The 27,057-nt window shown below is 40.7% G+C and overlaps 1 protein-coding gene across 1 annotated transcript; it reads right to left on the bottom strand.

Annotated features, from left to right (window-relative positions):
* LOC104921434 (CD81 antigen) lies at window positions 1-26,168 on the bottom strand. Its single transcript, XM_010733960.3, has 8 exons — window positions 25,888-26,168; window positions 18,989-19,103; window positions 9,605-9,702; window positions 8,294-8,368; window positions 7,439-7,558; window positions 6,339-6,437; window positions 4,106-4,189; window positions 1-2,375 (listed from the first exon to the last, which is right to left on the bottom strand). The coding sequence occupies exons 1-8, from the start codon at window positions 25,951-25,953 to the stop codon at window positions 2,313-2,315; spliced, it is 720 nt and encodes a 239-aa protein (XP_010732262.1). The 5' UTR covers window positions 25,954-26,168; the 3' UTR covers window positions 1-2,312.
* Window positions 26,169-27,057: the final 889 nt, after the last annotated feature.

Genomic DNA, 27,057 nt, shown 5'->3' on the forward strand with positions numbered 1-27,057 from the left:
TTTTTTTTTATTTGTAAAATACATTTAATCCCTTTATATTTTGGGCAAACCAAAGTCTACTAGAGTAGAGAGGGGTTGAGATTGAAGTGGCAGTGTGTCCCGAGCATCAGGTGCCAAATTCAAAAAGGCAGCAACACGGACAGAGCTGTGAGAAACACAGCGACTGTCCTCATCATCCGGGAATACTCTACTGTTTTTTTTTTTGGTTTCTGGGGGAGAATCCAGCTGATGTGTTGAAAGTTTATCTTACTCTCAGTCAGCACTGCCACAAAATCCTCCTCCCTTTCTGTCCAGACTCTTTTTGACGACGTACCAGACAAAGATATCACAATACAAGGAGAAAAAAAAAGGCATACATTTGTCTTTCTACAGCCTTCATGATTTCATTAGTACAATACTTCAGAGCTGTAAATATTACAAGACACTTTTACTGTTTCTCAGTTTAAGTATGAGATGCTAACAAGACAGGGTTTTAGTTGGTTGACAAAAGCTGTGATAAAATGGAAGGTTACACAAGATGATATGAATTATGCGTGTGTGTGTGTGTGTGTGTGTGTGTGTGTGTGTGTGTGTGAAATTGGAGTGTCAGCTTATAGGGACAGACCTCAGGACAAAATATTTTCTATCTGATGGAGTAAAAAAAAAAACAAAACCCACAGCATGTTCAGTTGCCAGATGGGAGCTTTGTGATTGGCTGGACTTCAGCATGCAGGTAAGACTGATCTGTGGTCAATACTGTAGCTGTGACCGTGCTGCTCTATACTAATAGTACAATTAATACTACTGCAATCAGCCCGACACTGTTTAAAAAAAAAAAAAACTTCATGGAGCAGCTGCAAAGTCATGAACACGTAAAATCTAATATAGCACAAGTACGACAAGTTGTAGTTGGAAGAGAAGCTACAGGCTGGATCAAGTTCTTGGCCGGGTGTAGTGACGTCCAGGAGTCTCTGAGACACAAAATAGTTCCAGCTCACACGGTTTTAATTTTGGCGCTCATGATATTGTGTCCCGAGCTGCTTTTTTGTTTGGAACAGTTATCACATGAATGTCGACGGTGAGTTAGGTTAGTAGGCTGTGAGGCTGGAGGGACAGTTACAATGACTCAACCAGTTCCGATGAGACACGACTAGACTCAACCAGATGAGGCAACCCCTAGATCCAGAACACCACACGGAGGGCTCTCTCTGCTGTTGCACCGGATTACGGAACAAGCAAAGGTCGATCCATTTCCTACAGAGCTGAGCAAGCAGAGACAGACTGGCTGATGTTTGGGAAGCCAACGGGTTTGTTGGAATACAAAGAGATAACGACAAACAAATGGATGGAACAGGAGCGCCGGTCGACTTGCTCTGCGTAAATGTTACATTTGAATTTAGTTTCAGGTCTAATTTGTGAGAGATGATCAGTGTTGAGCCGCCCGCTCCACAAATCAGTGCACAGTTGTATGAAACTGTTTAAGTACTTCTCTTTTTTTCATCTCAATCTTTTTTTTCTTTTCTTTTTTTTTTTAAACGCACATAAAGACTACACCAAATGAATCCACCTCTACCCACTGAGGTAAATACGGTTTTATGCAACTGAGCATTCGGAACAGTTTTGGACATGTGACGAACAACAAACAGCCAAAGAATAACTGAGATTCTCCTTTGCACACAGCATCACACGATAAGCGATAAGGATGCAAGGACAGGGAAGTGCATTTGTGTGTGTGTTCACCTGTATGTGGCGTGATGAGGCCGACGCTAGCGCTTCACTAGCGTCGGCCTCACCACGCCGTCATCTGGTTCTGTCTAGGGCCGAGACAAGCAAGCGGAGTGCAGGAAGAATACAGGACAAGGATCTACTGTAATACAATATCCATGCTCAGGCAGTCATAAAGCACTGTTAATATATATATTTATATACAGTTTATACATAAAACAGTGGAAAAACATTCATAAAACCGAGAATATAATAGCATGTTCGTAGGCAAGGAAGCAGTAAACAACTAACGAATCACTAAAAGGATTAGAGCACCGGGACGTGTTGGTGTAACTCGTGTGACAGTGTGATATAATATCTACATATCAGGTTAGAATAGCACTGGTTAAATATCCATAACAGCATCGGTGACTAACAAAAAAATTCACTGACAGTGTCATGAAAATGCTCAATGGAGGATGGTTTATGTTGTCTTCTCAAAGAGCTGACTAAATCCAGCAAGCAATATATGTGACGATTCCTGCTTATAAAAAGGAAAGAAAAAAAATGAGACAGACACTGCGAGCTCGTCCTTCCCTCACGGCGAGCAGCCTGGAAAGCCTGTCGCTTTAGTACACCGGGCTGTTGCGGATCCCGCAGCACAGCACCATGCTGAAGATCATCTCGAAAATCTGTGTGGATCAACGCAAAGAGATGTCAGATTCTTACGAGCTTGCTTAAAGCACCAGATGTGGAATAATGTACAAATGAAAACAGTCTGCTAAAAAACTAGAAGTGGCTATTTCAGGATATTGCTTAGCTTTTTAAAAATGAAGCAGAATCATTGTTGGTTTTAATATTTTTGTAGGGTTTTTTAATAACAATAAAGGGATGCAATGGTTACCGGTATTATGGTAAATCTCTGAATTTTTTTGAGATAAAAATGACCCAATATGTTTAAATTAATGTCATTATCTTGGTGGATTATCGGGATATGTTAATAACAGCCTCATCCAAGTCTCGCGAGTGACTTGCGATGAAGGCGCCGTGTAGCCTGTAACATAGGCATCAAGAATGAAAAGCATGGCAGAATGTTAAGAATGCAGCTTTTGGACAACTATCCTGTCTGCACAGGCATTAAGAATATCTCGATAATATCACTAACCGTGATAATTAGGGCCCGAGCAATCCCTATTGGATTTCGAACGCTGAACGACGTTTAAAAGTAAATCGCATTTCCGACGGCCCATATCCCCTCGAAAACTCACGAAAATTCGCCTACCCCCCCAAAGTCGGGCGTGAAATTACGCATTTCGGGGGTCTCGCACATGGACGTACGCATATGGCTCGACAGCGCCACCTAGGTGTGTGTTTTCGGAGGGGCCCCTCGCCACGGTTTCATCCACGTGTACAAAATTTGGAGGGAGTATGTAACATGCCAAGACGCACAAAAAAGTCTCTTGGTGCCCCAGGCTACAGTGAAGCGTATGGCGTCCAATTTTTGTCAAATTTGGACTTTTCGTGTTTTTTGGGGTCATTTCCAGGGGTCGCATTTGAATGAACTCCTCCTAGGAATTTTATCCGATGTGCTTGAAACTTGGCGTGTGTGTTCTTCAGGCCTCGGCAATAAAAAGTTATCAAAATCACAACTTTTCATCAGAGGGCGTGGCTGTGACTGCGCGTCAAAGTCAACGTTGCCGATTTTTTCGGGAAAAAAATGAGACTCCATTGACTTTTGGGCTGATTTTCGGGCAAAAGTGTTGGGCTATCATATACTTTCTCAGAGCTGTCTGAAACTTCTTGCGGTTATTAAAACCACTGTTAATAAGATGCATCGCTGCTTGCAGCTTTAATTTGATCACTATAATCGAGATGTCAGATTTTCCATATCGTTACATCCCTATCAAACGCAAAACAACATCTACATTTAAAAAGGATAAAAACATGTTAAATTCTGTCTAAACACAAGCAGCCATATGAGCGTCAACTTTTTTTGAGCAACCGTAACTACCAAATATCACAGGAGAGGGAGAGCTGTTATGCTGAATAACAGCACGGCTGTGATAAGTCTTCTCTCACTAAAATAGGGCAGCTAAGCAGACGAGGCTGGTACGGTATCTCCTTTCGTCCTTTATCTCGTGTTTCTAGAGTGATGTGTTTTTACAGACACGTGATGAATTGTTCAAATGTCATATTTCTTAAAAGGGAGTTTGGTGTCATATTTTCCCTGGACAGCGCGGGGAGCTTTAGTTTACTTCAAGGTGCTAATCAAACGTGTGCCTGGCAGTACTGAAATATCTGTTGCTAAGGTTCAATACTGTTAACTTTAAAGCCACATTTAGTGGACATATTATCCCCATGTTATGGTCTGCACCATGGCTGTAAGGTTTGATGTTTGATGGTGTAGTTTGTGTGTTCTCACCATAATAACTGCAACCACCAGAGCAGCGATACCAATCAGATAAATCTTATCTGAAAACAAAACTTGGATCCTGCTGTGGCAACTCTGCAAAGAAACAAAAAAACAGTTCAGAGAAGCTTCTGAGCAGAAATAACATGCCAATCGTCCTGTCAAACAGTTTGGGAGGGAACATTTTAATGTCTTCGTCATCCAGGGCTGTATTCAGAGTTTGAGATGAGCACATGTGAGGAGGAGTCAGGAAGCTAAGACCAAAGACTAAACACAGTCTTGTGACAGTGAAAGTTATTAACTGAATGTCATGCTAAAAGAATCATGCTAAAAATACTACAGAGACGATGCAGTCTGCAGCAGCGTTCAGCACAATAATGCGTTTTTAGGCATCGATCAACATTGCCATCATTTTAACAGTAGCACATTATGATAAGCTTTATCTAAACATTGTGCCAGCGTGGTCAACTATTATTTTATTACAACATGTATTCATTCTATTTCACAGGTGTCAATCATATTTTTATCTATCGCTTCTATAAATCAATAGGGATGGGAATCGAGAACCGGTTCTTGTTGAGAACCAGTTCCGTGTGTTTCAATTCCATGGAATCGTTTGGCAGTTTATCTAACGATTCTCTTATCGATTCCAAAAAGCACGAATTACGTCACTCGTCGCTCGATTCCAGCAAGTACGACTAATTACGCCACGTAACTTACGCAAGTTTGGTTATTACGGAAGGTAACTCTGGTAAGTAACACAGTGCCTACCATGTTAGCGCCATGTGCTTCTTGCCACAGTTACACATTGTTACTAGGCTGTGGGCCTCTTTTGACCTCACTGTTGGTTTTATAAGGTCGTGATGCTTCTAACTAAACAAAAATTATGGTGATCAAACTGTTTGTTCTTCTTTTTTCCCCCCCAAATGAGAATCGATGAAGAATTGAATCGTTAAGCAGAATCAACAAAGAATCGAATAGTTGAGCAGAATCGATAAAGAATCGGAATCGTAAAAATCTCATCAATTCCCATCCCTATAAATCAATACACTTTGATTTTTCTATCACCTGACTCCTTTGGACTGAAGAGCAGTGCTGCTCCTTCTTTTAAAGACTTTTGGCAGGATTCAGTGGAAAACACCAGTTTATGAAAATTGAACACAACACAGTGCTGGCAAACATGGAGGCTTAAATTGGACTGAGGCCATTTCAATAATGTCAATGTTCTGCCAGGAAATCGACTTAAAGCCCCCAAAGCAGCACAAGTCTCAATACACACAACTCTCCCTGCATATTTTCAGCTGGCTTGTGTATCGTCCACCTCTGAATCCAGCCCTCAGTCACTCTTTACATCCCAAATACTGCTGGAGTTAAACAGTCTGTCTGAGCTCTTTTCATGGCACACATTTTGCCTTCAATCAAACAGGTGTTAAAGTGATAACATTAAGAGAAGAGTTTGACGTTATGGGAAATACTCACATATCGTACATATCTGTGCTTCAAGTATGAATGTGGAGTAGTTTAGCTTAGCATGAAGCCTGGACACAAAGCAAAGCGGCTCGGTTCTGTCTAAAGTTCGACCTCTAAACCTCACAAATGAACACATAATAAATATCTTGTTTGTTTAATCTGCAGTAAAGGTCTTAAAAAATGATGAGCTGTAGTTTTACGAGGAGTTATGTGCTGTAACTGTTTCTTTCAGACAGCAGAAGGAGCAGGGACTTGCTGGTGTCTAAATAAAGCATTGAGAAGTGTTGGTAAGCATGTTTTCAGACTTCGAATAGAGGCAGGCTAGCTGTTTCTCCCTGGTTCAATTGTCTAATACAAGAGCGGCATCGATCTCGTCAGCAAGCCCTTCAAAAATGACTCCAATCCATGTGGCAGACCAGTAAACTTGGTGGTACACCTAAATGGAACGGAGCCATCATTAAGATGATTAGCTGACAAGATGTCTGCCGTGTCGAGGGTCCGCTTTCTGAAACTTATTACACGTCAGAGAAAAATGTTGCTCCTCTCCCATCTGCATATCAAGTAACTCTAAAGGTTTGGAAACATTACACTCTGATGACATGGTACTGTACAACCTTCTGAATGATGAGGAATATTATATGGTCAGTTTTACCGTGGAATGTAAGCTACTCAAAATAACAGAGAAAATGTTTTTTTTTTTTTTTTGTTAAAACCAGGCTACAGTGTAAACAACCTCAGTGTGGCTCCTAGCCGTTTTATACACGGTCGCACTTACAGTTGTAGTTCCACTGCTGGGGCACAAGTCGGTCACGCCAAACTTGTCTGCTAATTGTGTCAGGAAAGTTGACGCCTGGCCTTTACCACAGCAGTTCAGCTGAAACACAAAAACATCACGGTGGTTATCATATAACATAAAATCAGAGATGTATAGTAACGAAGTGGAACTAAGTACTAAAATGCAGTATCTGTAAATTCCACTTTTACTGCACTACATATTTTTTATGAATTTATTACTTTCACTCCGATACATGTTTCATGTGCTGAATCGTTACTCGTTACTATTGTAGCGTCCAGCCGGACGCGTGATGAATGACAAGGCGATATTCAACAAACCTGAATTTATTGCTGAACGGTTTGGTTACAGGACTCGGTGACTGTCGGCCGTAACCACGCCAAAAAAACAACAACATAACAGTCCCGGTCTCACACATCAACCTCGCTCGTGCGCCGTACGTCATACACCGTACGTCATACACCTGCCTCACCCAGGCGCATTTACAGATCATGGGAAATCATAGAACTCTACCATGAACATTGTAACACTGTAACATTAGAAGTTGTGCCTTAATATATATTTGAAATAATATAAACAACAGTACTTGTACTTTTACTTGTACTTTTACTTTCAGTACTTGAGTAGCAATTTTTTTTACATACTTCTACTTGCAATACTTAAGTACAAAACATTTTGAATACTTAAGTACTTTCACTTAAGTATGGTGTTTAAAGAACACTTCAACTTCTACTCAAGTCAGTTTTTTGATATAGCACTTGTACTTCTACTCCTACTCCTTTACTCCAGTACTTTATACATCTCTGCATAAAATACATAATAATCACTAGGAGGTTTGAAATGATTCACATTAAATATGTGGGTTTGTCCTTTTGTGCAAAGTGCATCTTCATCATTCTTTAGTAATGTCGTGTTTAAGTCAGTTTGCTCTCGTGCTATATGCTATATGTAGTTTTCATAACAATAAATGAGAGTGGGATTAATAGATAAGTTAATTAGGACTTGGAAAAGTTCCTGGATGTGGGACACGCTGATAAAAACAATGAAGGCTTGAACGGAATCATTCTGACGCATGTTCATACCGTCTCGTGGAAGACCTTGAGCACTGCGGCAGCAGCGTTTGCCTTGTCCTTGTCAACGATGGTGTCTGTCATGGCCTTGTCGTACACAGAGTCGTAGAAGTTAATCATTTCCTTCGACACCTGAAACAGGAACAAAGAGGTTTTTATGAGTTCAGCAACAGCTCTGCTTGATACTCGAACAGCGACTACCAGTACGTATCCTCTGTTTCCTCTGTATTCACAGAACCTTGAGGCTCAAAAAATATTCTTTCTTAACCTATGACCTCTTTCACAAGCTGTGTTTCCTACTCAGGTAGCTCGAAATGGCAAATGAATGAAATAATAGTGTTACGTCAACATTGACAAACAACTAAACTGTTCAATCTTGTTTCAAGTCATATAAACTGAGCACAGACAGTTGTAATTTCCGGTTGCTATACTTGTTTGGATTAGGAAATATGTTCACACTGTGGAAAATGGAAAAAAAACAACAAAAAAACATGATTTATTACTTCCACTGCACAGTGGATGTAATATTTGTACATCCAGATGTTTGGAGGAGTCTGAGGATTCTAGAAATACCTTCAGAGGGGTAAGTGTAGAGAGGACCTCCTCTCCTAGCAATACCCACACCTGGACTAAATCTATCCCCCTCTACAACTGCACCTTGATTCTATGTGAGTATGTGCACTAACATGTCACACTGTACCTTGACTGTTTCCCATTTTTGTAAATTGCTTTGGATAAAAGCGTCGGCTAAATGAATCAACGTTAATTTTAAAGTGTTAGTAAGCTTCTGCTTTTCCACAGATCACTGTTCTTTTGGGATAAATGCCGCACGCCCATTTCAAACTCTTGTGCATGTCGCAGACTTACAGTGTCTTTGTGCATGAAGCCCCAGATTCCAGCTGCCACTTCGCAGGCAAACAAGATGACCAGGCAGGCGAAGAACTGCGGGACAGAACAGAAACATCAGATGAGTGGGGTCCATTTAAGGATTTAGCTGACTGAGGTTGAATAATGAAGTTAAAGAGGCGCCCTGTGGAGTTTTCTTGTAAACAAACAAAAGTTGTTGTTTCACCAAAATGATTGTGTTGAGTGCATTTCCTTCCTCATTAACATTTACAATTTGTTACGTTTATTTTAAATCCAGCATTGTTTACTGCCTTGTGTCCTTTTCTAGCACATACTGCAGCATATCTTGGTGTGGTTGCTGCCACCTGTTATCAGTAAAATAGTGTGACACTGCATCATGTCACGCACAAGAAAAAATGAGGACCCACCCACAGAGAAACGTCTTCAAAGAGCTACTACACCTCTAAAACTCCAAATCGTCACCTTCCAGAAGGCGTGGGATAACAGTTGAAGTTCTCAACACTAATGCCAGAGAGATGTGCTGCTTTAATTGCTGCAAAAGGTGGACATACTAAATATTAGGGCTGGGTATCAATTCAAATTCCAAGAATCGATTCGATTCCGATTCTTAAGACTGAGAATCGATTATCATAATCCGATCCGATCTCGATTCGGGTTAGTGTTATTAAAACCATGTAACCCGCAATCAGCCTCAGTTATTTTAAGAGAACGTACAGAAGTGGCTGGTAGTTGTAGAGTTTTCCTTGAGTGTTCTTTTGTCTGTAGTTTTATTATATTTCCGGTGAATTTCCATTTTTCCCACGTTCATGAACGCATCATAGTCATTCTGACGGCCAATGAACGCACCTCGCATGTGTGAGACGCTGTAGTGTAGTTTAAACACGGTGCACGCCTGTTTCAATTCAATGACGTGACTAGTGGGGTTAAAGTTCACCGGGGGAAAATGTATTAAAATTATAATTTAACTAAATCGATCTTTGGATGTACGAATCGATCTTAAGGAATTAATATGCAAATCGATTCAGAATCGGAAAATCGATTTTTTCAACACAGGCCTTCTAAACATTAAAGTTAAAAGTGGATAAAAATCAGTAGGAGTCACTTCATCTGATGTTTGTTGTGCTCAGAGTAACCATCTGCATGTTTCATGAACATTATGAAATGAAATCATGTTTTAGGGTAAAAAAAAAAAAAAAAAGTAAATATTTTCAGATCTGCTAGGTGTTCTAATCATTTTGGCCACCACTGTATAGGCAAATTATTTTAGGAAGGTGCCGACGTGGAAGTGTAAAGATGGCAACTGTGACTCACAGTTCCCAAAAGACACTGGGACTCCTGGATGGCTCCGTAACATCCGAGGAAACCGACCACCATCATCACTGCGCCTACAGCAATCAGGATGTGGACACCTGGACAGACAGAACAGATTGATTAATATTCATGGAAACAAATGCACAATATGAGTGGTGGCAGAGTGCTGCAGGGATACCGACCACGACACTAATCATGCTTTTAAAGTCAATCTGCAAGTCAATGTAAACGCTTATAAGAATTCTTATAGAATGTGAACCACTGAAAGGCTTTAAAACCACTGTGGTTTTGAAGCATTAACAAACGGTTGGAGGTATTCCTCCACCCTGTTTTAATACCTGCATGCATGCAGTAACATCTGATGGACAGCAGAAGGCACAATCTTGCCTTTGTGCCAGTAGAAAAAAGTGAGTCATGTTCCAGTTATGTTCACAGGAAGTTGTTCCCGTGTCTTTCTAAAATAAATCGCCTGCTTCTTCTTAATTCAACACGTTATTTTTTCCATCGAGAACACAAAACACCTGCACTTGTTTTCTCCCCACTCTCTCCTCAAACACACTTATCTCTGCCATGTGTTTCCTGTGTCATGCAGGTTAATGTTTGACCTTACGGAAGACAGAGGGGGCTGCAGCATGGAAAAAAAAAGAAGAAAAGACCTGTGGTGAATGTGCTCCACCGTCCTCTTTCACAAATTTACATCTTTGCTTTTCGTTCTATTAATCTCAGGGGGTGCGTGGTAGTAAATCTCAGATGTACACTGGCCTTTTTTAGTACAGCTGAGAAGAGGAAGTGAAAAATAGGATAATAAAAAGTTCAGGTCAAAGGTCTGAGCCGGGCTGAGCCAAAGGGGGAACATGATTAGACTACAGCTGTTCTGGCCTCTTGAATAGAAATTCAACAAAGCAGAAGTGAAAGTAACTTCATACTGATCATTTTTCTGAATAAATGTGTTCAGATTTAAATTGCATTATGAAGCTTCTTCCTTGTTTTTCCTTTGCAGACAAATCTGCCGTTTCTGCAACTATATATATATATATATTCTATTATATATATATATATTATATATATCTATAATTATATATTATATATTATATATAATGTGTGTGTGTGTGTGTGTGTGTGTACATACATACACACGAAATCAAAGAAGTGCCATGTAGAAAATAAAAATAACAACTTTTGAAAAGGGAAGGAAAAAATGATAGGTGTTTAGACCGATGAAATAACTTTTTAGAATAATTAAAATCTATTTGATTTAACCTTTTTTTCATATGATAGATTACATTTTTTTTTTTTTTATAATATTCAACACCATAAAAACTAAAAAGCACAGATATTGATGTCGGTGGGCAGCATTGGGCTGGGAGTGTAGCTCTCTGTGTTCAGCCTCAGCATCATTACTCCTGCTTGTCAGCTCAGATATAATTCGATTCTGGACCACTAACGATTCTGGTCCCGTACCTCGTATATCCCATCCCCCACCTCTTTTCTAGCCACACACACACACACACACACACACACACACACACACACACACACACACACACACACACACACACACACACACACACACACACACACACACAGTAAGGCTAATTTATAAATCGATATCTTGGAGACTGACCAAGTGCTCCCTCCATCTCTTATATTGTGGCTCTCCACTCTGACACAACCCCCTCCTCCCTCCTCCTCCTCCTCTGATGCTGTTTGGCAATCTCAATCTCCCCCTCTCTTGCCACCACCCATCTGTCCTTTCTATTTAATGCATTCGCTCATTCGAAATTATACTCTCAATAATTCCATTTACTTAAATGTCTTTTCCTGTCTGTCTTGATTTAATTTACTCATAGATCCTCTTCCATTATGCTCTCTGTCTGCTGCCACTCCTCAGGCCTTCTGCATCTCCCTTGTATCTAGTCTGAAGAGGAGCTGATGGATTGCGTAACTCTCAACATTGCAGCATTGCCATGAGATGAGTGTCAAGATCAAGTTTCAGGGCTACAAATAAGACGACCACATGATGTTCTATCAAGTAATAAGTAGTAATATAAAATGGGTTTGCCAAACTCAGGTTCATATTTCTTTAAATTCTTCTTGTGCTCTTAAACGAGGCGCATGTTTTTGCCCCCCTCCCTCCCCAATTTCCTGTTTTAGAAATTCACAATCTAACAATCAGAGATTGACAAGATGTTAGGGTGAGAAAACTGGCAGGGTACGAATTTTAATTCATATGTACAAATGAATGCAAAACTGAATGAATGCCTCTGGCCAGATTCGGGTCTCCTTCCTTTCATTTCAATAGCAGTAGTTGACCTAAGCTGCAGCAGTGGAGGCCACAGGGGATGCAGAAGAAAAGAAAAGAAAAGAAAAGAAAAAAAAAAAAAAAAAAAAAAAAAAAAAAAAAAAAAAAAAAAAAAAAAAAATGCAGCGACCTGTGGTGTTGAAGTTGAAACAGATCCAACTTTTTTTAGGAAACGCAACCAGATGTCAAGCTGCGGTGGCCAATCTGCTCCACAATCAGCCTGAAATATCAGTGAAACCGAGCTCTATCCAGGCCATGGACTAAACTATACCAATTGTGTCCTTGCTTGGGTTTTTGTGTACCCAGCCTCTACATCTGTGTCTGAATCGCAGTCTGTGCTGCAAAATAGTGACAGCAAGAAACTTTTTTGTGAGGGCGATAGAGGTGGATGAGCGTCAGAGAGAGTGAATGACTGACAGGGAGCGCCACTGAAAAGCCGGTGAATCATCCTTAAAAATAAACAGACCCACTCCGCCAACACTGTTGCATAACCCTGCAGCTAATCACTACTATACCCAATTTGGTCTGAACACTGCCTTAGAAGACAGACTGTGTGAAAGCGTGCACCATTGTCCCCATTTCTACTGTGTATCACTTGATGTTCTGAACAGATATGCATCACATCAGCTGACACACTGTTGACACATTAGCTCGTTTTGAGCGTACACTGACCTTCATGGACATTCTTTGAGGTGAGTCTACAGCTCTACTATACTCAGACACACACTGTTAAGCATTACCAAGTCATATTTATCATGTCCACATCTTAGCCTGACATGTTAGCACACGTAGAGTACAGCAGAGGTTGACAGGAATGCTTTCATTTTGCAGGTATTTGCTCTCAAACATAAAGTTTGATCTCATGATGGAGCTAAAACATAAGCCAGGGTAGTTATTTCAATGTATGTATATATGCAATGTACAATAAAAACATAACTTAATTGCATTGTGTTTTATTTTTGTACGGCGCTTTGAACCTCATCTCACGGTCTTCCTGTTGAGATGGATTTGCCCAATTGTCATGGATATAGCTGGTTTTCATCTTGTGACCCAAGTATCAAGCTTCACGTCACATATAGTTGGTCATTTAGAAAAACCTATTTGTCTATTATAATGAGCACAAACATGAAGTAAATAATTCTACCTATGTTCTGAAAATCGAGCTATTGTGTTTGTTCTTCCGCTCACTGCTGCATGCAACGTAGTACAGCTTTTATTTTTAAGATAATGACGCTAAAACAACAACAACGTACCTGCGCAAATATTTTATCCAGATGCGTTCAGTTGCGTCGGTGAAGTCATCCGACTATTGTTTTTATATACAATGAATGCCTTCCTTTCTGCTGCTTCCTGTGCTCTGTTATATCTTGGTAGTTTATTATTAATATTACAGTCCAGCTGTGAAAAGACATCACAATTTCTGACTTCAGATTGGGGTGGGTGTAGTGGAAAAAACCTATTTCATGGGAAGATCCTTCAACCTGCAGACAGTGTGTCAACACTGCAGACTAAAAATGTAAATGATGCTCAGAATTTTGAAAGATTTAAGGGTTATTTTATATTTTAGATTGTGCAATTGAGATATTAATGTTCTTATCTGGAATTCTTAGCAGAATGTGTCCACAGCGTGCCAGAGAGTGTATAAAAGAAAGAGATGAGGGAAAGACAAGACTTTTGGCTTCTGCAGAGTTGAAAGACACATGCACATCATGTCATTTGCATCTTGCATTCTATTGCACTACTTTACATGACTGTGCGCTGTAATAAATTTATATTATCGAGCAGCTCAGCTTTATTTAAATTCCCACAATCTCCACTAAATAAATGTACAACAAAGAGTTTTAACTGGTTATGAAACAGTCGCAGTTTGATGCCTTTATGACATTCATTAACAAACAAGTTCATCGGTGACAAGACTGGATATTTCTATATAGTTATTCTTGTTAACACATGAAAACATTCTTATCTTTAAGTTTTATAATTAAGGCTGCTATGGCATGTTTATGATGTTGACACCTCAAACATTCATTCATGATGGGTGTTATGTCAGTCTTATGCACACCCCTTGAAATAAAAGGGTTTCAACTTGCAGGGACTCAATATTCATGTAAGTTTAAATTTACAAAGCAATTATTATCCAGTCACACTGTATTCTAAGTTATCATTACTATTATCAGTTGCAGTTGTTTAAGTTGCGTATCGTAAAATATGTCAACGCTTCTGATGATGGTCTGTTGGGTCAAAGTCCTGCGTTTGTTTAATGATAGACAACATTAATTATTTATTACTGATGATTGAAGTGTTACTGTAAAGAGTCAACATGAATTGAATATGTACAGAACGGTTTCAATCTCTTCCTGGACAAGAAACAATTCTAAACTATTTGGGAACTCTGAGAGGGGATATTCCTCTGACTCATCTTCTATTTTTGTACGGTGTTACTGTAAACCGCTGGATATGTACAAAGTCCCTGGAGGTCTGGTAAAGCTATGGGGCAAGCACTACAGTGTGTCATGTTGGTTTCAAGTTAGCTCTTCTGAGGAATCACCTTGTTGCCATAGTGTAAGAGGCAGCAACTGTAAGGAAGAGAATGACTGTAGGAGTGAGTAATAATTTCCTGACGCTCTGACAGTCATTACCATTTTGTTCTGCTTGGACGACACACTCTCTGCCTGAACATGCAACAGTTATCTTAGCTTAATATTTAACCACAGAGAAGATGAAACTGAAGCACTCGACACAGTGGACACACCACTGAAGACTGCAGTACTATATACAATGCCTGATCAAGTCAACTGACATTTGTTGATCTTTCAGCAACTTCAAGTATGTCAGTTTCAATTCAAAATGATCTTTTGAATTGTGCAGGCTGCTGTTAGTTAATGTTAGCTCAGTTAGTTAGCCGGGCTGTCTGGACTGTGAGCTCAGAGCACCGGGGGAAGGGTTAGTATTTGTACCATAGGTACAGGGTTTAGACCACTGGGAAGAGGAGGTTTTCAGGACCAGGGCATGGAAGAATACTGATGTGGAGTAGAGGCCAAGTTGTGCCAGAACCGGAACTGGGCAGGCATGAAATGTAACCAGGCTCAGCAGCCTCTATGGACATGGCAGAGAGTTCCAATGAGAAGCTTCAGTCTTGTATGTTATTTTAATTTAATTAAGAAATATTAAATTACTTTATAGTTGAATAAGTGACTATTAATTAAAAATAACAATAACAACTAATAAAATAAAATTATCATAGGATAAAGTTGAAGCAAGATTTTGGTCTAATGTCACTTCAAAGAAAAACCAACACAAAAAACATTCAAACACTTCATTTGTTGTGTCTGACCTGAACTGTGTTGTAAAACATTTTTAAATAAATTCCAGGAGAGTAAAAAGTGATCTGTCTATTAAATGACAAACTCACTGTGTGTCTAATTCTGTAGAAAGGCGAGAAGCGGTTCGCCACTGGGTGATTGTGTCTGCGAGCGGGTAGGGTGAGAGAAAGGAGAGAAGCAGATGTCGGACTCCATACTGAAAAGTTCCTGGCAGTGGGGGATGAAGACCGGAGGGGAGGGGGCAGACAGAGATAGAGGGAGGGAAGGCAGGAGTAGGGGAAAAATAAGGGTAAGTGAGACAGCGAACACTAACCAGAACCAGATGGGGAAGTCGGAGGGCGGAGCGACAGTGGAAAGAAACTGAGTGGAGAGAGGGAGAGGAAAACTTTCACAGGAGGAGGGAGAAAGAGGGGTGGGGTCAGTGAGGAAGAGGAGAAGGGAGGGCCAGTGAGGAATTTTTTCCTATACCGACTAGCCTCTTTCTCCCCTCCTCGGGAATGAGAGGGAGGCTTTATGTAATGGGTAGGATGCAATCATTGAGGGCTGTTCAAGAGAAAGTCCCAGAGTAGTTCCTCTCTGACTGGTGGGGCCTTTTTTCATTGAACAACCACAGCTATGTTTCCTCTGAGAACGGCAAAAACAATGATCCAAACACCCCCTACATTTTTCCTGTAGCTTGATTTGAGATGTAGATAGGAAACTCTTTCACAGTTTCAAAAAAACTAAAACAACTCTGCATTCTCCCATTAGCTTCCTTTTCATCCATCTTACCCCATTCTTCCTCCGAAGACAGATGACTCAGGTTACTGACCGGACAGAAAAAGACAGGAGGAACTGACCGAGGTAATTTTAAAGTTGATGTTTGTTAGAGAGTTGGAGAGGTGACAAATGACTAACTCTGTGTGGGAGCACAAGCGTTTCACAGTCTTATGATTAGCTTTGTGTCCTCTGTTAGTCCTGGTCACAAGTTGCTGGGGATCTGGGAGACGTGGGGCCGCCCCCACTTCATTGTACGCTATTTCACACCAGTTAAATATTCTCATGTCCAGGCTACTGACAGTCAGCACAGTTCGACCTGTCCCGTGCTGTGGGGGTGTTAAATGATGTTATGACTGACTGAAAACTGCACAGTAGAGCTGAAACAATAAGTCAGATAATCACGGAGTTGATCAACAGAAAATTCTTTGGCAACAATTTGATTAAGTTCACAAAACGTGCCAAAAATGGGCGCAAACGACCACAAGGTTGGCGATTCGAATCCCAACCCAAAGACTACTAAAGCCTTTACTACTACTACTACTACTACTACTGTTGCTGTAGCTGGTCGTCTAGTGGTCTTATGGTCACTGGTTTCTGAACTGGTCCCCACATCCAGTCGGGGTATCCTTGGGCAAGATACTGAACCCCAAATTGTTGGTATGCAACTGTGTGTATGGGTGAGCCCTTGGGACACAACGTGCATCTTGCTTGGCATCCTCGTATGCTTGCCATCATTGTATGGTCAAAGGTCTTTTACTGCTCCTATCAGAACTATCAGTGTCTAGAATTTCTTTGAAGCCCTGCAACACTACAACTACTAGCGAAGCAGTCTATTTTCAAACCCTCAGCTAATCTCAATTCAGTGATTGGTTACACCTGCTGCGGATATTGACATCAGACGACAGCCGAAACACCTGCAGCAGCATCTGATTGGTTTGAAAGTGTTTGAACAGTTGGAACTTCTTCTTTTCGCTGTTAATGCTTGCTGAGTGATTGTCAAGTGGTAAGAGTAAAGACAGTAAGTTAACCCGCAATGCTTCAACTCCAGACACTGGAAAGCATTTCCTTAAGAAAACTGTGTCAAACTCTGAGGCAGGCTGACATGAACGTGGTGCTTAGACATGTTAAAAGGTCACATCCTTGAGGTTATGACTTTTATGCGCACATAGCTAACACTTCCAACTGACATTTGAACCTCACACAGCCCTCCCACATCCACCATTGTATTCAGTGGTGCCTGAAAATGTAATAACTGCAGGGTCAGCGGTTTGACTTCCAATCATTCTGCAGTGTGAAGCGTTTATGCTTTAAAAAACAGGCAATCCATTTCATTTCATTTCACTTCTTCCAGCAATGCTTTCAGAATTATTTCAGCTGTCAGCACCCGCACTGCATTTTCTAGTTACGTATGCTGTCTAGCCATCAACTCTTAGAAATGTCACTGATTGTTGTGAATTGCTTCAATGTTGTTTTTCTTAATACAAATTTTATTCTGTATATTTCCTGGTTCGGACGCTGTGTTTTAAGCCCATTTGGCAAAAACAGGTCCAAACACTGCTCCACCTTAGATGTGTGGCATGAGGTGACTTCAGTGAAGTGTTGGGACAATGCAGGACAGGTAAAAACTTGGGAGTGACAGAGAAAAATGGTTTTGTGTGCAAGGTGAATTTCAAGCAATGCTGGATACAGAACAAACATGACTTTAAATTATGTTCAAATATTTTTAAATTCTGTGTTTCTTTTCATCAGCCTGATATCTGAAAACCACAGATGATACCTTGTCAATAAACACAAAGAGCTCAGATCAATGTGGGGAGTAACTTTTCAGTCTGTTCTTCATTGTATGTGCAACCATTCACCAACTACAAACACAGTCAGAGCAAGCTATAATCATGGAATTGTAGTTGATGATTGCCCGTAATGCCGATTCATTTAATATTAACTTTAATGGCTGCTCATTGTTACGATGCAACTGTTGGCAAAGTGTCAGTTAAGTTTGTGAAACAGTTTGTGTTTCACCTGCTGTACATACTGTAAACTTTTAACAGCTTGTTCTAAAACTGTTGTGTAGGCTTACCTTTAGTAACGTAAAAGTGGGTCAAGACATTTAATTAATGCACAAGGATGCTTTTTATTTTTTAGAGGTTACAGAGAAAAACAAGCCAAAGTTTTACACCCTCTGCAGTCGAGTTTATGGAAACCCAGTCGTCAAATAAATAACGATACACATGACAGATTATCTGTTTCAATTAGATTGCACAACAATTCTAAAGGGTTTAAGCAGACTGCAATTAAGCAGCAAAGAGATTTACCCAGAGCTGACAAACACACTGCTGCACCCAGGGAGAATCTGTGCTATAAATCAAGCGCACCCTAACCACCCAACAGTGTTCCTTAAAAGTCAGAGTTTGGAAACTACCAGCAAAACCACATCACATGCTTCTCAGTCAAGCGGAAGTGTTACATCACAAATATATTTGTCACAATTTTTGGTTACCATGATGATGATGATGATGATATACGTTTGTCGTGTATGAAACTGAATTCCCCAACTATGTGCTAAAAAATAAACCCATCAAACTCCTTAGATAATGGGATTTATAACTATTAATTAGATCTTAGAAGTCACATTTTATCTCTAAGCTATTAATAATGAAGATTACATTCATCTCAATCAATAGACTGAAGGACTGGTCCTAATAGTTAATGTGGATCTATCATGGAAGAAACATCACTGTGTGCAATAACATTAAAGAGGAAGTGATATGCCAATACTGGTTTCAAGATACAGCTGTGCTGTTCTCTTTACACATTTCATTCCTGTATCACTCCATTTCATCACTGAAGTTCTTCATAGAGGATTACAGTGAAAGTGTTTATTGGGCTTTGACATAAATTCATGATCTGTTTTTCCAATGTAAACGTGTCTTTGTAAGCAAAATGAGTTTAGAAACTAAAAAAGGATAATTTAAAGAATACAGAAACATATGAGATACATACTGATGTAGAAGGTGCTCGGGGCATGGGCTCCATCAAATTCGAGCTCCAGCAGGCTGCTGGTCTTCGGGTCATGTCTCAGCCACAGGGCCACGCCCAGGATAACACCTCCTGCGAGCTGCAACATAAAACACGACACATTACATATATAGTTTCACATTTTTTTGGAAAGACGCTCATTTGCTTTGTGGTTGAAAGGTAGATAAGTTACTGCCAGCAGGTGGCTAACTAAGCTTAGCAAACAAAGATTTGAAACTGGGTAAACAGCGATCCATCTCTGTCAAAAGATAACAAAATCCACCTACAACTACTTGTAGAGATCACTGTTTAAACACATTATAGCCCCTTTGTTTGATCCAAACAAAAACCCAAGTGTAAAACCAGTCTTTGTGATAAGCTAAGTTAGCTGGCTGTATTTTAATATTTATCTGTCAGACCAATTATAATACTGATAAACTTAGTCAATTATTCTATTGGGTTTTGGTCATATTTGCATAGCTTTAGAGGTGCTTTTTTTTTTTTACTTGGTCAGAGCTAGACTAGCAGATTGCAGTCTTTGTGCTAAGTCGCGTCTCTCGGCAAGAAAGCAAATAAAAAGTTTTTCTTGGATCAGTGTATGGTTGGTTTTGTACTTATTCTCCCACATTTGTATTTCTGTTTTATTTTTATTTATTTTATTTAACTTTACTTACACAATTTCTGTATTATACTTTAAGTTCCTTTTCTTCGTAAGTGATTTATAGTTATTTGTGTTGCCTTTTTGTTGTTATGTCTTGTTCACCAATTGAAGATGGTTCTACACTACTACAAATTAATAAAGACATTGTTGGGGGAAAAAAAAAAAATTCTTAAACTTTTCCTGTAAGTTATTAAATATTATATATTTTGGATATTTTGAGTGAGGGCAAAGAGTTAACATCAGTGAGAAGCTTTTCTTCCTCAGTTTGTCCGCTGACCAGTTTCCGGGGGGAAACCCTGCATGTAGAGCAATGGACCTTCCTGAGACTGTTTGCTTGGACAAAGGAAAGACAAAGAAATCCTAAATATAACTAGACTTAACATATACCTCAGCAGGCACAGTAAAATAAATACACAAACACCCTTCCGCTCCACATGGGTTTGGATATTTTATAAATCTCATACTTCAAGACATTAAAAATAAAAAATACACAAAGAGAAAATCGGAGTTAAACTAGCTAACATCAGTTTGTGAGTAGATTTTAACCAACAGCCAGCCCCAGCCCTATTCCTGCTTACCCTCCTCCTCCTCCTCCTCCTCCTCCTTTAGTGAGGTCCATTCCAGAGCTGAGGCCAGCTGCTGCCTAGCAACCAGATCAACACCATAACTGGCAAGACTGCCGAAATTCAACACACACACACACACACACACACACACACACACACACACAATGACTTACTAACTATAAGTGAACTCCCCGTCGCCTTACCACGTGAATTACCACTGAGACGGTTCGCTGAAGTGCATGAAACCTAAACCTGGTCAAAACTGATTTCTCAGAGGCTTTAATTCGCAGTGTTTGAGCAGAACCCAGTTGAAATCCATGATTTTTATACTTTGCCTAAGCTGTGACAAAGCAGCACAGCCACAAAGGAAAAAAGGTTCTGGTACCAGGTTATCTTCAGCTTCAGAGACACACAAAGTGTGTTGACTCGCAAACACAATCTACCAGCCACTGGTTTCTATGACAAAATAATAAACTTGTTAATCCCACATCCATAAGACAGCCTTTGAGCTATAATTATCTGGGATCTGGGATGTCTGAGTCAGAGGGCCTGACAGCTCTTGGAAAGGATCAACCACCAATCTGAACTGTTTAAAGAATCGCTGAAACTTCACTGAAATTTCATGGGAGGAGTGTGGAGGACTGGAGGCTCAGAATTCAACAAACAAGAGCAGCTAAAAAAGGTCAAGCTTTTGACAGAGTGGTTAGGCAGAGCTGAAACAATTAGTAAATTAAAAGGGTTAGAGCATTGACAGCCTTTTTGATCATCAATATCTTAATTGTTGTCTGCAGCCTCACCAAAACATCTGCTGAAGCCCTATGATCAAGCATCATAATCATTTCACCGCACACATTTACACGTGTCGTAGCAGGTTAAATTAATACGGTTACTAATGGCTGCATTCAGTTAAGATGCTTCAGTAACCGAGCTCTGGCTCTGTGCATGCGGGTTTACCACGACTGAAAGCAACAGACCTTTCAATAATGTTGTTGGGAAGATTTTCCAACTAAAAACAGGTTGCACTTGTTAGGGCCGGACAATGTACACCTTTATTATTCTATTGAGTTGATAAGGTTTTGTGGCCTGACCAGATCATAACGGGTCAGTCAGACTGATTTAATGAGCACTGACGAGCTTTTAACGTGTGTAGCTGTGGAATCCAGCACCAGAGCTTGCTCTTCAAAACACAAAATTTCTCTTTTACTCGCATTTTGGAAATGACTTGTTCCAATTTAACTTTGTAAATATTGAACTAAAATCTGTTTATATCACCTTACTGAAGGACACATCTAGTGATATTTAATATTTCTGTTATTCCCAACAAGTCCTATTGAAAAAGACCAAAGCCAGCAATGAACACGTACGAGTATTGTCATCCAATATCCATATTGAGCCACACTGTTGAATTGGGTGACACACACACACACACACACTCTGTAGTTTATTTTGACTCAACCCAACAAACATCCTGCTGCCGTAAAAATTCACTCATGCAGCAAATCCACAGCTGAAAATAGTCTCCAAAAAGTAACAGCTCTATCCATTCCTTTGAATTACAGCTCCTGGTTGTGTTTGGAAATTACTACACATTGTTTTTAATTAATCACAAGCCTAACCCGTCAAGAATGTATGATTTCATTTCCATCTAATAATTCAACCAGGTGTGATTCCACCTCATTTGCCGTGACTGAGCAATGTTTTGTTGGGCACCATTTAGAACCTGAGCAATAAAGACGGGTCAATAGTCAACATTCTGCTGTGATATGCAGGGCTGCAGCTATCAATTCTGTCAAGTATTTTACCAAATATATCAGCGATTAATCGAGTAATCAGATTTCTTTGTTCGTTTTTTTAAACAACAATACTATGTGTTTGTGACAGAAACAACAGGCCTGGTAAAACCGAACAATTGATCCCAAACTTTGGACATCTTTTGCCTTTTGCTGACGGTCTCTTCACTCTCTTCCATAGCGCCAACTTTGAAGAGAACCCTGCTACAAGTTGCCGCAATCCCTGATCTTGTGTGAACAAATACTCAAAGTGGAAACAAACTGTGCTATCTCAACATGATGGAAGTGAAACTAAAATGTGTAAGACATTAACCACAGGATTGTGCAACAGGTGTGAACCTCTGAAAATAACTGTTTCTCTCTGTTCACAGGCTTTCTGGCCACCGGCTCTCTCCCTCCCTCATTCAGTGTCCATGTCGCTCAACCACAGCTGTCTCCGTCTCTCAAAACAAAACAAGACACAAACCAAATGTAGCTTCTCTGTGCCGCTATTTTGCAGCATGGACTGTGAACCAGACAGACTGGATACACAAAATAAACCAAGCCAGGACTAAACTGGGATAATACCATAGATTATTCCATGAACTCTGCCTGGATAGCACCTGGTGTCACTGATATTCCACTTATTTAAGATTGAAAGGAAGTGTGATGCATTTAAATGCCTTAAAATTAAAAGATCATAAACCAACAGCCCCCGTTCAAATGGACGGAAAACCTGCATTTTCCAAACGGTCATCGACCAGAGGTGGATGACGCTGGAAAGACCGATTTATTAAAAGGCACAAGAAGAGACCAAAATATGACCTGCTAATCATGAAGTGAGAGGAGAAGAACTGACCAAATCTAATTACGTGCCACAATTACAACACATGCTCAAACTTGTTTTATTTTTGGCCTCGCGTCAGAAAACGTATCTAACCATCTGTTGCTTATTCAGCCACTGCATTTGTTGGCATTCCACACCAAGAAAAATTGGTCAGCCACCAGCCTGCTGCCTCCACCAGCAGGCTGGTGGCTGAGGGCGGAGGCGTATCAAGCTTCTTCCGAGCAAAAACCAAAAACTTAATAACATTAAGCAAAGTGTAAATGTGTTGTAAGACACACTAAAAGTCAGAACATCAGAACAACATGATTCAGGAGAGAAGTCAAACACAGAAGCGAGGGTGAAACTGCTTCAAATATCATCCAGTGCGAGATCAGCAGAGCCCAAAGTTTCTCTTTTAGCCTTCCCTCCAGTGTCTATTTCTGCCTGTTGCTCAGAGTACAGGGGGTTGTAGAATGCAGGGCATACTAGAGGGAGCACGAGTGGGGGGTGGGGTGTTGTCTGCAGTTCCCATAAGACTCCTATACGAGCACAGAGAGGCTTCCAACCCTGTAGCCTCTTAACCCTCTCAGTGTCCAGTGTGATTTATGGAAACAGGAGGTCTCCTTTTATAAAAGGGCCAGCCTCCACGGCCGGCTGCTCCATGACCGCACACTGGAGTCAAAGCGTCTTCAGACGGACTGAATCTGTCCGCTTTGACAGATCCTTTCACAGAGCTCTTTAGGAGCAGCCAATAAAGCTCGACGGACTAAAGTGGACTATGTCTTAAAAAGAAAGGAGGAGCCAGTTGATGCTGTAATGCACTAACAGTCACATTAAAGTCACTTTCAGGAAAATTACCAACACTTAGCTTCAATAATATATGTGCAGAACATGGCGTGGTAAGTTTGACGGCCCTGATCCACATCCAAGTCCTTCAAAACAAAGGACTGCGAGTTGGAACCCGTACTTCTGTTTATCTAACTGTGGATTAAATATATATCTGGCGCATTCAATTAACTGCTGTAATGTGACACACCTTAAACATAGTCTGCACATTGGTTAAACTCTGTCTATAAGCACGTCGAACTCTTAGACCACGTAGACGACTCGGCAATCACATCGTCTAGCTTTACGATGTTTTACTCTGGCTGGCACACATAAATAACAGAGTGTTAGATGGAATGATTCAGCATCACAAAAGTACTTTTAACAGCTCTGGCTTTGTTACAAATTTGGCTGAGCCTGCCCAGTCTATGTAGTCCTCTACCCGAGGGTGCAAAAACAAGGAGCACTGGTGGCTAGCCACTGGCATATTTCATAGCCGATCCATGATTAATAGGGTAGCTCGTAGGACAGGACAGTCCAAACGGAGGAGTGGACAGAGGCTGAAACATTCCTGGATGGTTTCTCTCAGCGAAACAGCAGAAGCACGGTTCGATTTTTGGTGATTATTTGTATAACATCATACAATGTTTGTGCAGCTCCTCCATAATCTGTGAAAATACTTCTGGCTTGAGATTTCTGCCCTTGTGGTCACTTTGGAATGGTTTCATAAAAGCTGTAAATTAATTTGAATTTATTGAGCAGCAGCTTTGGTTCTAACGTCCAATTTAGCTTTTTGGCAGGGGGCCATGCCATCGAATTAAACTGTCAAAGAAGCAGAGCACTGGGACGCAGGGGGCAGGCGGGACAGTTTGATTGGGCCTCCCTAGAATTTGACCTGAGCGGCAGTAACTTCACTGTAACAGTTTCAAAAGAAACACAGCGTCAGCGTCGACTTTTAGAAATGTCACGCCCCAGACAATTTAGGATGTTAGGAAATTAAGACAAAACTTACTAACTTTGCAGTGTCTTAGTTTGTCGTTAGGCAACAATAACCCTCATTGCAACAACACTGGAAAATACTAGCTTATTTATGCCTTGTGTAAACCACACGTCTGTGCTGATCTGATAAGTGAAGGCAAAAAGCTGTGAAAATGTCGGAGGGTAAGATAAGATAGATTTAATCAAGTATTACCCAGTATTTTTGACATATCTGGACAATCTACCAGTCGTCTGAAGTCTAGTTTCCTAGTTCCCAACAACAACAACAACAACAACAGCAGCAGCATTAAGCCTCCTGTGCTGTTTTCAGTTTTAAACCTGGATTACTTGGTTCCAACACAACCTTTAGAAAAACATAAAAATACAAGTCCAGGTCTTTGATTTTGGGGTTATGAATGCTGGATTTTTTTAAGAAGAACCGTGACAGAAAAGCAGCAGGGTGAGTGGAGAAGAAGAGCGTAGGAGCTTCTAGAGAACAAGCTATGCAGCAGCTAAACACTCTCAAATGTTTCCATGATCCATCACCCAACAGAGGGCCTTGACTCACCAAATGGAAACCACCACGGGTCCCCCCCCCACCCCCCCTCTCTCTCTAGAGGGAGAGAGAGAGAGAGAGAGAGAGAGAGAGAGAGAGAGAGAGAGAGAGAGAGAGAGAGAGGCTGGGTGGAGGATGTAATCTAAACAAAGCAATTATCCAAGCCCAAGCAAGGCAGTCTCCACGACCGCCCAGCAGCTCGGGTAGGAGCACACCGACTCACCCAAGTCATCGTGAACCGTGTCCGAGCCTCAGTCTGACCTCAAACTTTACCGTGAACTGTTGAACCGCGTTTTAAATCACTATTTAATTCAACCAGCCTTTCACTGGAGACATAATGTTCTCCCTCTCTCTGACTAACAGCTTAGGAAACAAGTCCCTCTCTTGATAACTAGAATTAGTAATCGACGCGTCGTTTTTTCTACTCTAGTTACGTAAATTAACCTTTGCGCGCCTTTCCGCTCCATGAATCGGCCCCTAACTGCACAACACATGTTTATTAACGGAGTCACAACCGTGTGCGGCATGTAACGTTAACGTGGGTGTCGTCATGTATCCAGCATCGTTCATTCATAACGGAATGGCAGCCTAAACAAACCGCTAACGACAGAGAAGAGGAGGAGGAGGCACTGCGCACTCCAGTCAACAACACACGGCGTGGACGGGTGGAGAGAGAGAAGAAAAAGAAAAGCAAGCTGCTTACCCAGAAGATGAAGTTGAAGAAGAAGAGCATGTACTTGATGCATTTGGTGCAGCCTTCGACCACCATGGTGTCGGTTCGATAAGTCTATTCGGGTGCGGAGTTTTCGGGAGGACAGCGGCAGGTGTCGCGGCGTGTGAGCGGGACTGAATGTCGTCTGGACTGGGAAACCCTGAGTTCAGGCTGGAGACTGAGGCAACACCCAACTCCTCCTCCTCCCTCACTCCCTCACTCACGGTTTTAGCGCCCCACCTTCTTCTTCGATGGTCTACAGAAGCGTGGGCTGAATCCGAGACATTACCGCCCTCCACTGGACTGAAAACAGTGATAGGAACTTCGGCTCTTTTTGGAGAGCCGGATCTTTTGGCTCTGCATACTTATAAGGAGCCGGCTCTTTCGGGCTCCCAAACGGCTCCCTCACATTTTAATAATTGGTTTTATTAATTAATTATTATTATTATTGCTGTTATTATTATTTTATATTTTTTTACTATTTAATTAATTTATCACCCCAAATAATGCAATAATGTAATAAATAATGTCTCTCGCCCTCCACTAGACTGAAAACAGTGATGGGAATTTCGGCTCTTTTTGGAGAGCTGGTTCTTTTGGCTCTGCATACTTATAAGGAGTCGGCTCTTTCGGGCTCCCAAACGGCTCCCTCACATTTTATTAATTGGTTTTATTAATGAATTATTATTATTATTTTATATTTTTAAATGTTATATTTTATTTTTGACATTGTAAAGCACTTTGGTCAGTGCATGCTGTGTAAAAATGTGCTATATAAATAAAACGTACTAACTATTTAATTAATTTATCAACCAAAATAATGCAATAATGTAATAAATAATGTCTCTCGCCCTCCACTGGACTGCAGTGGATGCTGCTATACATCTTCACCAATTACGTACAGCTTTCACACAAAAAAAGTGGATAATAAAGTTTTTTTTTCCTTCACTTTTTTAACTGAAAGCCAAACGTGATTGGTCAAGATGTGTGTGAACAGGTATGGCACGAGGGAGAGTGTCAGGGAGAGGAGACAGTGAGGCACCTAAGTGAAAAAAAAAAAAAACGGCTCCCTAAATCGGCTCCCAACAAGGAGCCCCTGCACTTCCTCTCCAGGATCTCAGTGGGCCTGTCCAAAAACATGTCTTCTAGCATCAATTGTTA

This window comes from Larimichthys crocea, chromosome VIII (assembly GCF_000972845.2).
Source record: "Larimichthys crocea isolate SSNF chromosome VIII, L_crocea_2.0, whole genome shotgun sequence".
Lineage (NCBI taxonomy): Eukaryota > Metazoa > Chordata > Actinopteri > Sciaenidae > Larimichthys > Larimichthys crocea.

What these genes read in the sequence shown, in the direction of transcription:
- LOC104921434 (XM_010733960.3), bottom strand. Translation starts at nt 25,953, where the DNA reads ATGGTGGTCGAAGGCTGCACCAAATGCATCAAGTACATGCTCTTCTTC. An exon ending in GCTTCATGCACAAAGACACT is followed by an intron (nt 7,559 to 8,293) that starts GTAAGTCTGCGA and finishes TTCCTGTTTCAG; the next exon opens with GTGTCGAAGGAAATGATTAA. An exon ending in CCAGCAGTGGAACTACAACT is followed by an intron (nt 4,190 to 6,338) that starts GTAAGTGCGACC and finishes GTTTCTTTGCAG; the next exon opens with AGTTGCCACAGCAGGATCCA.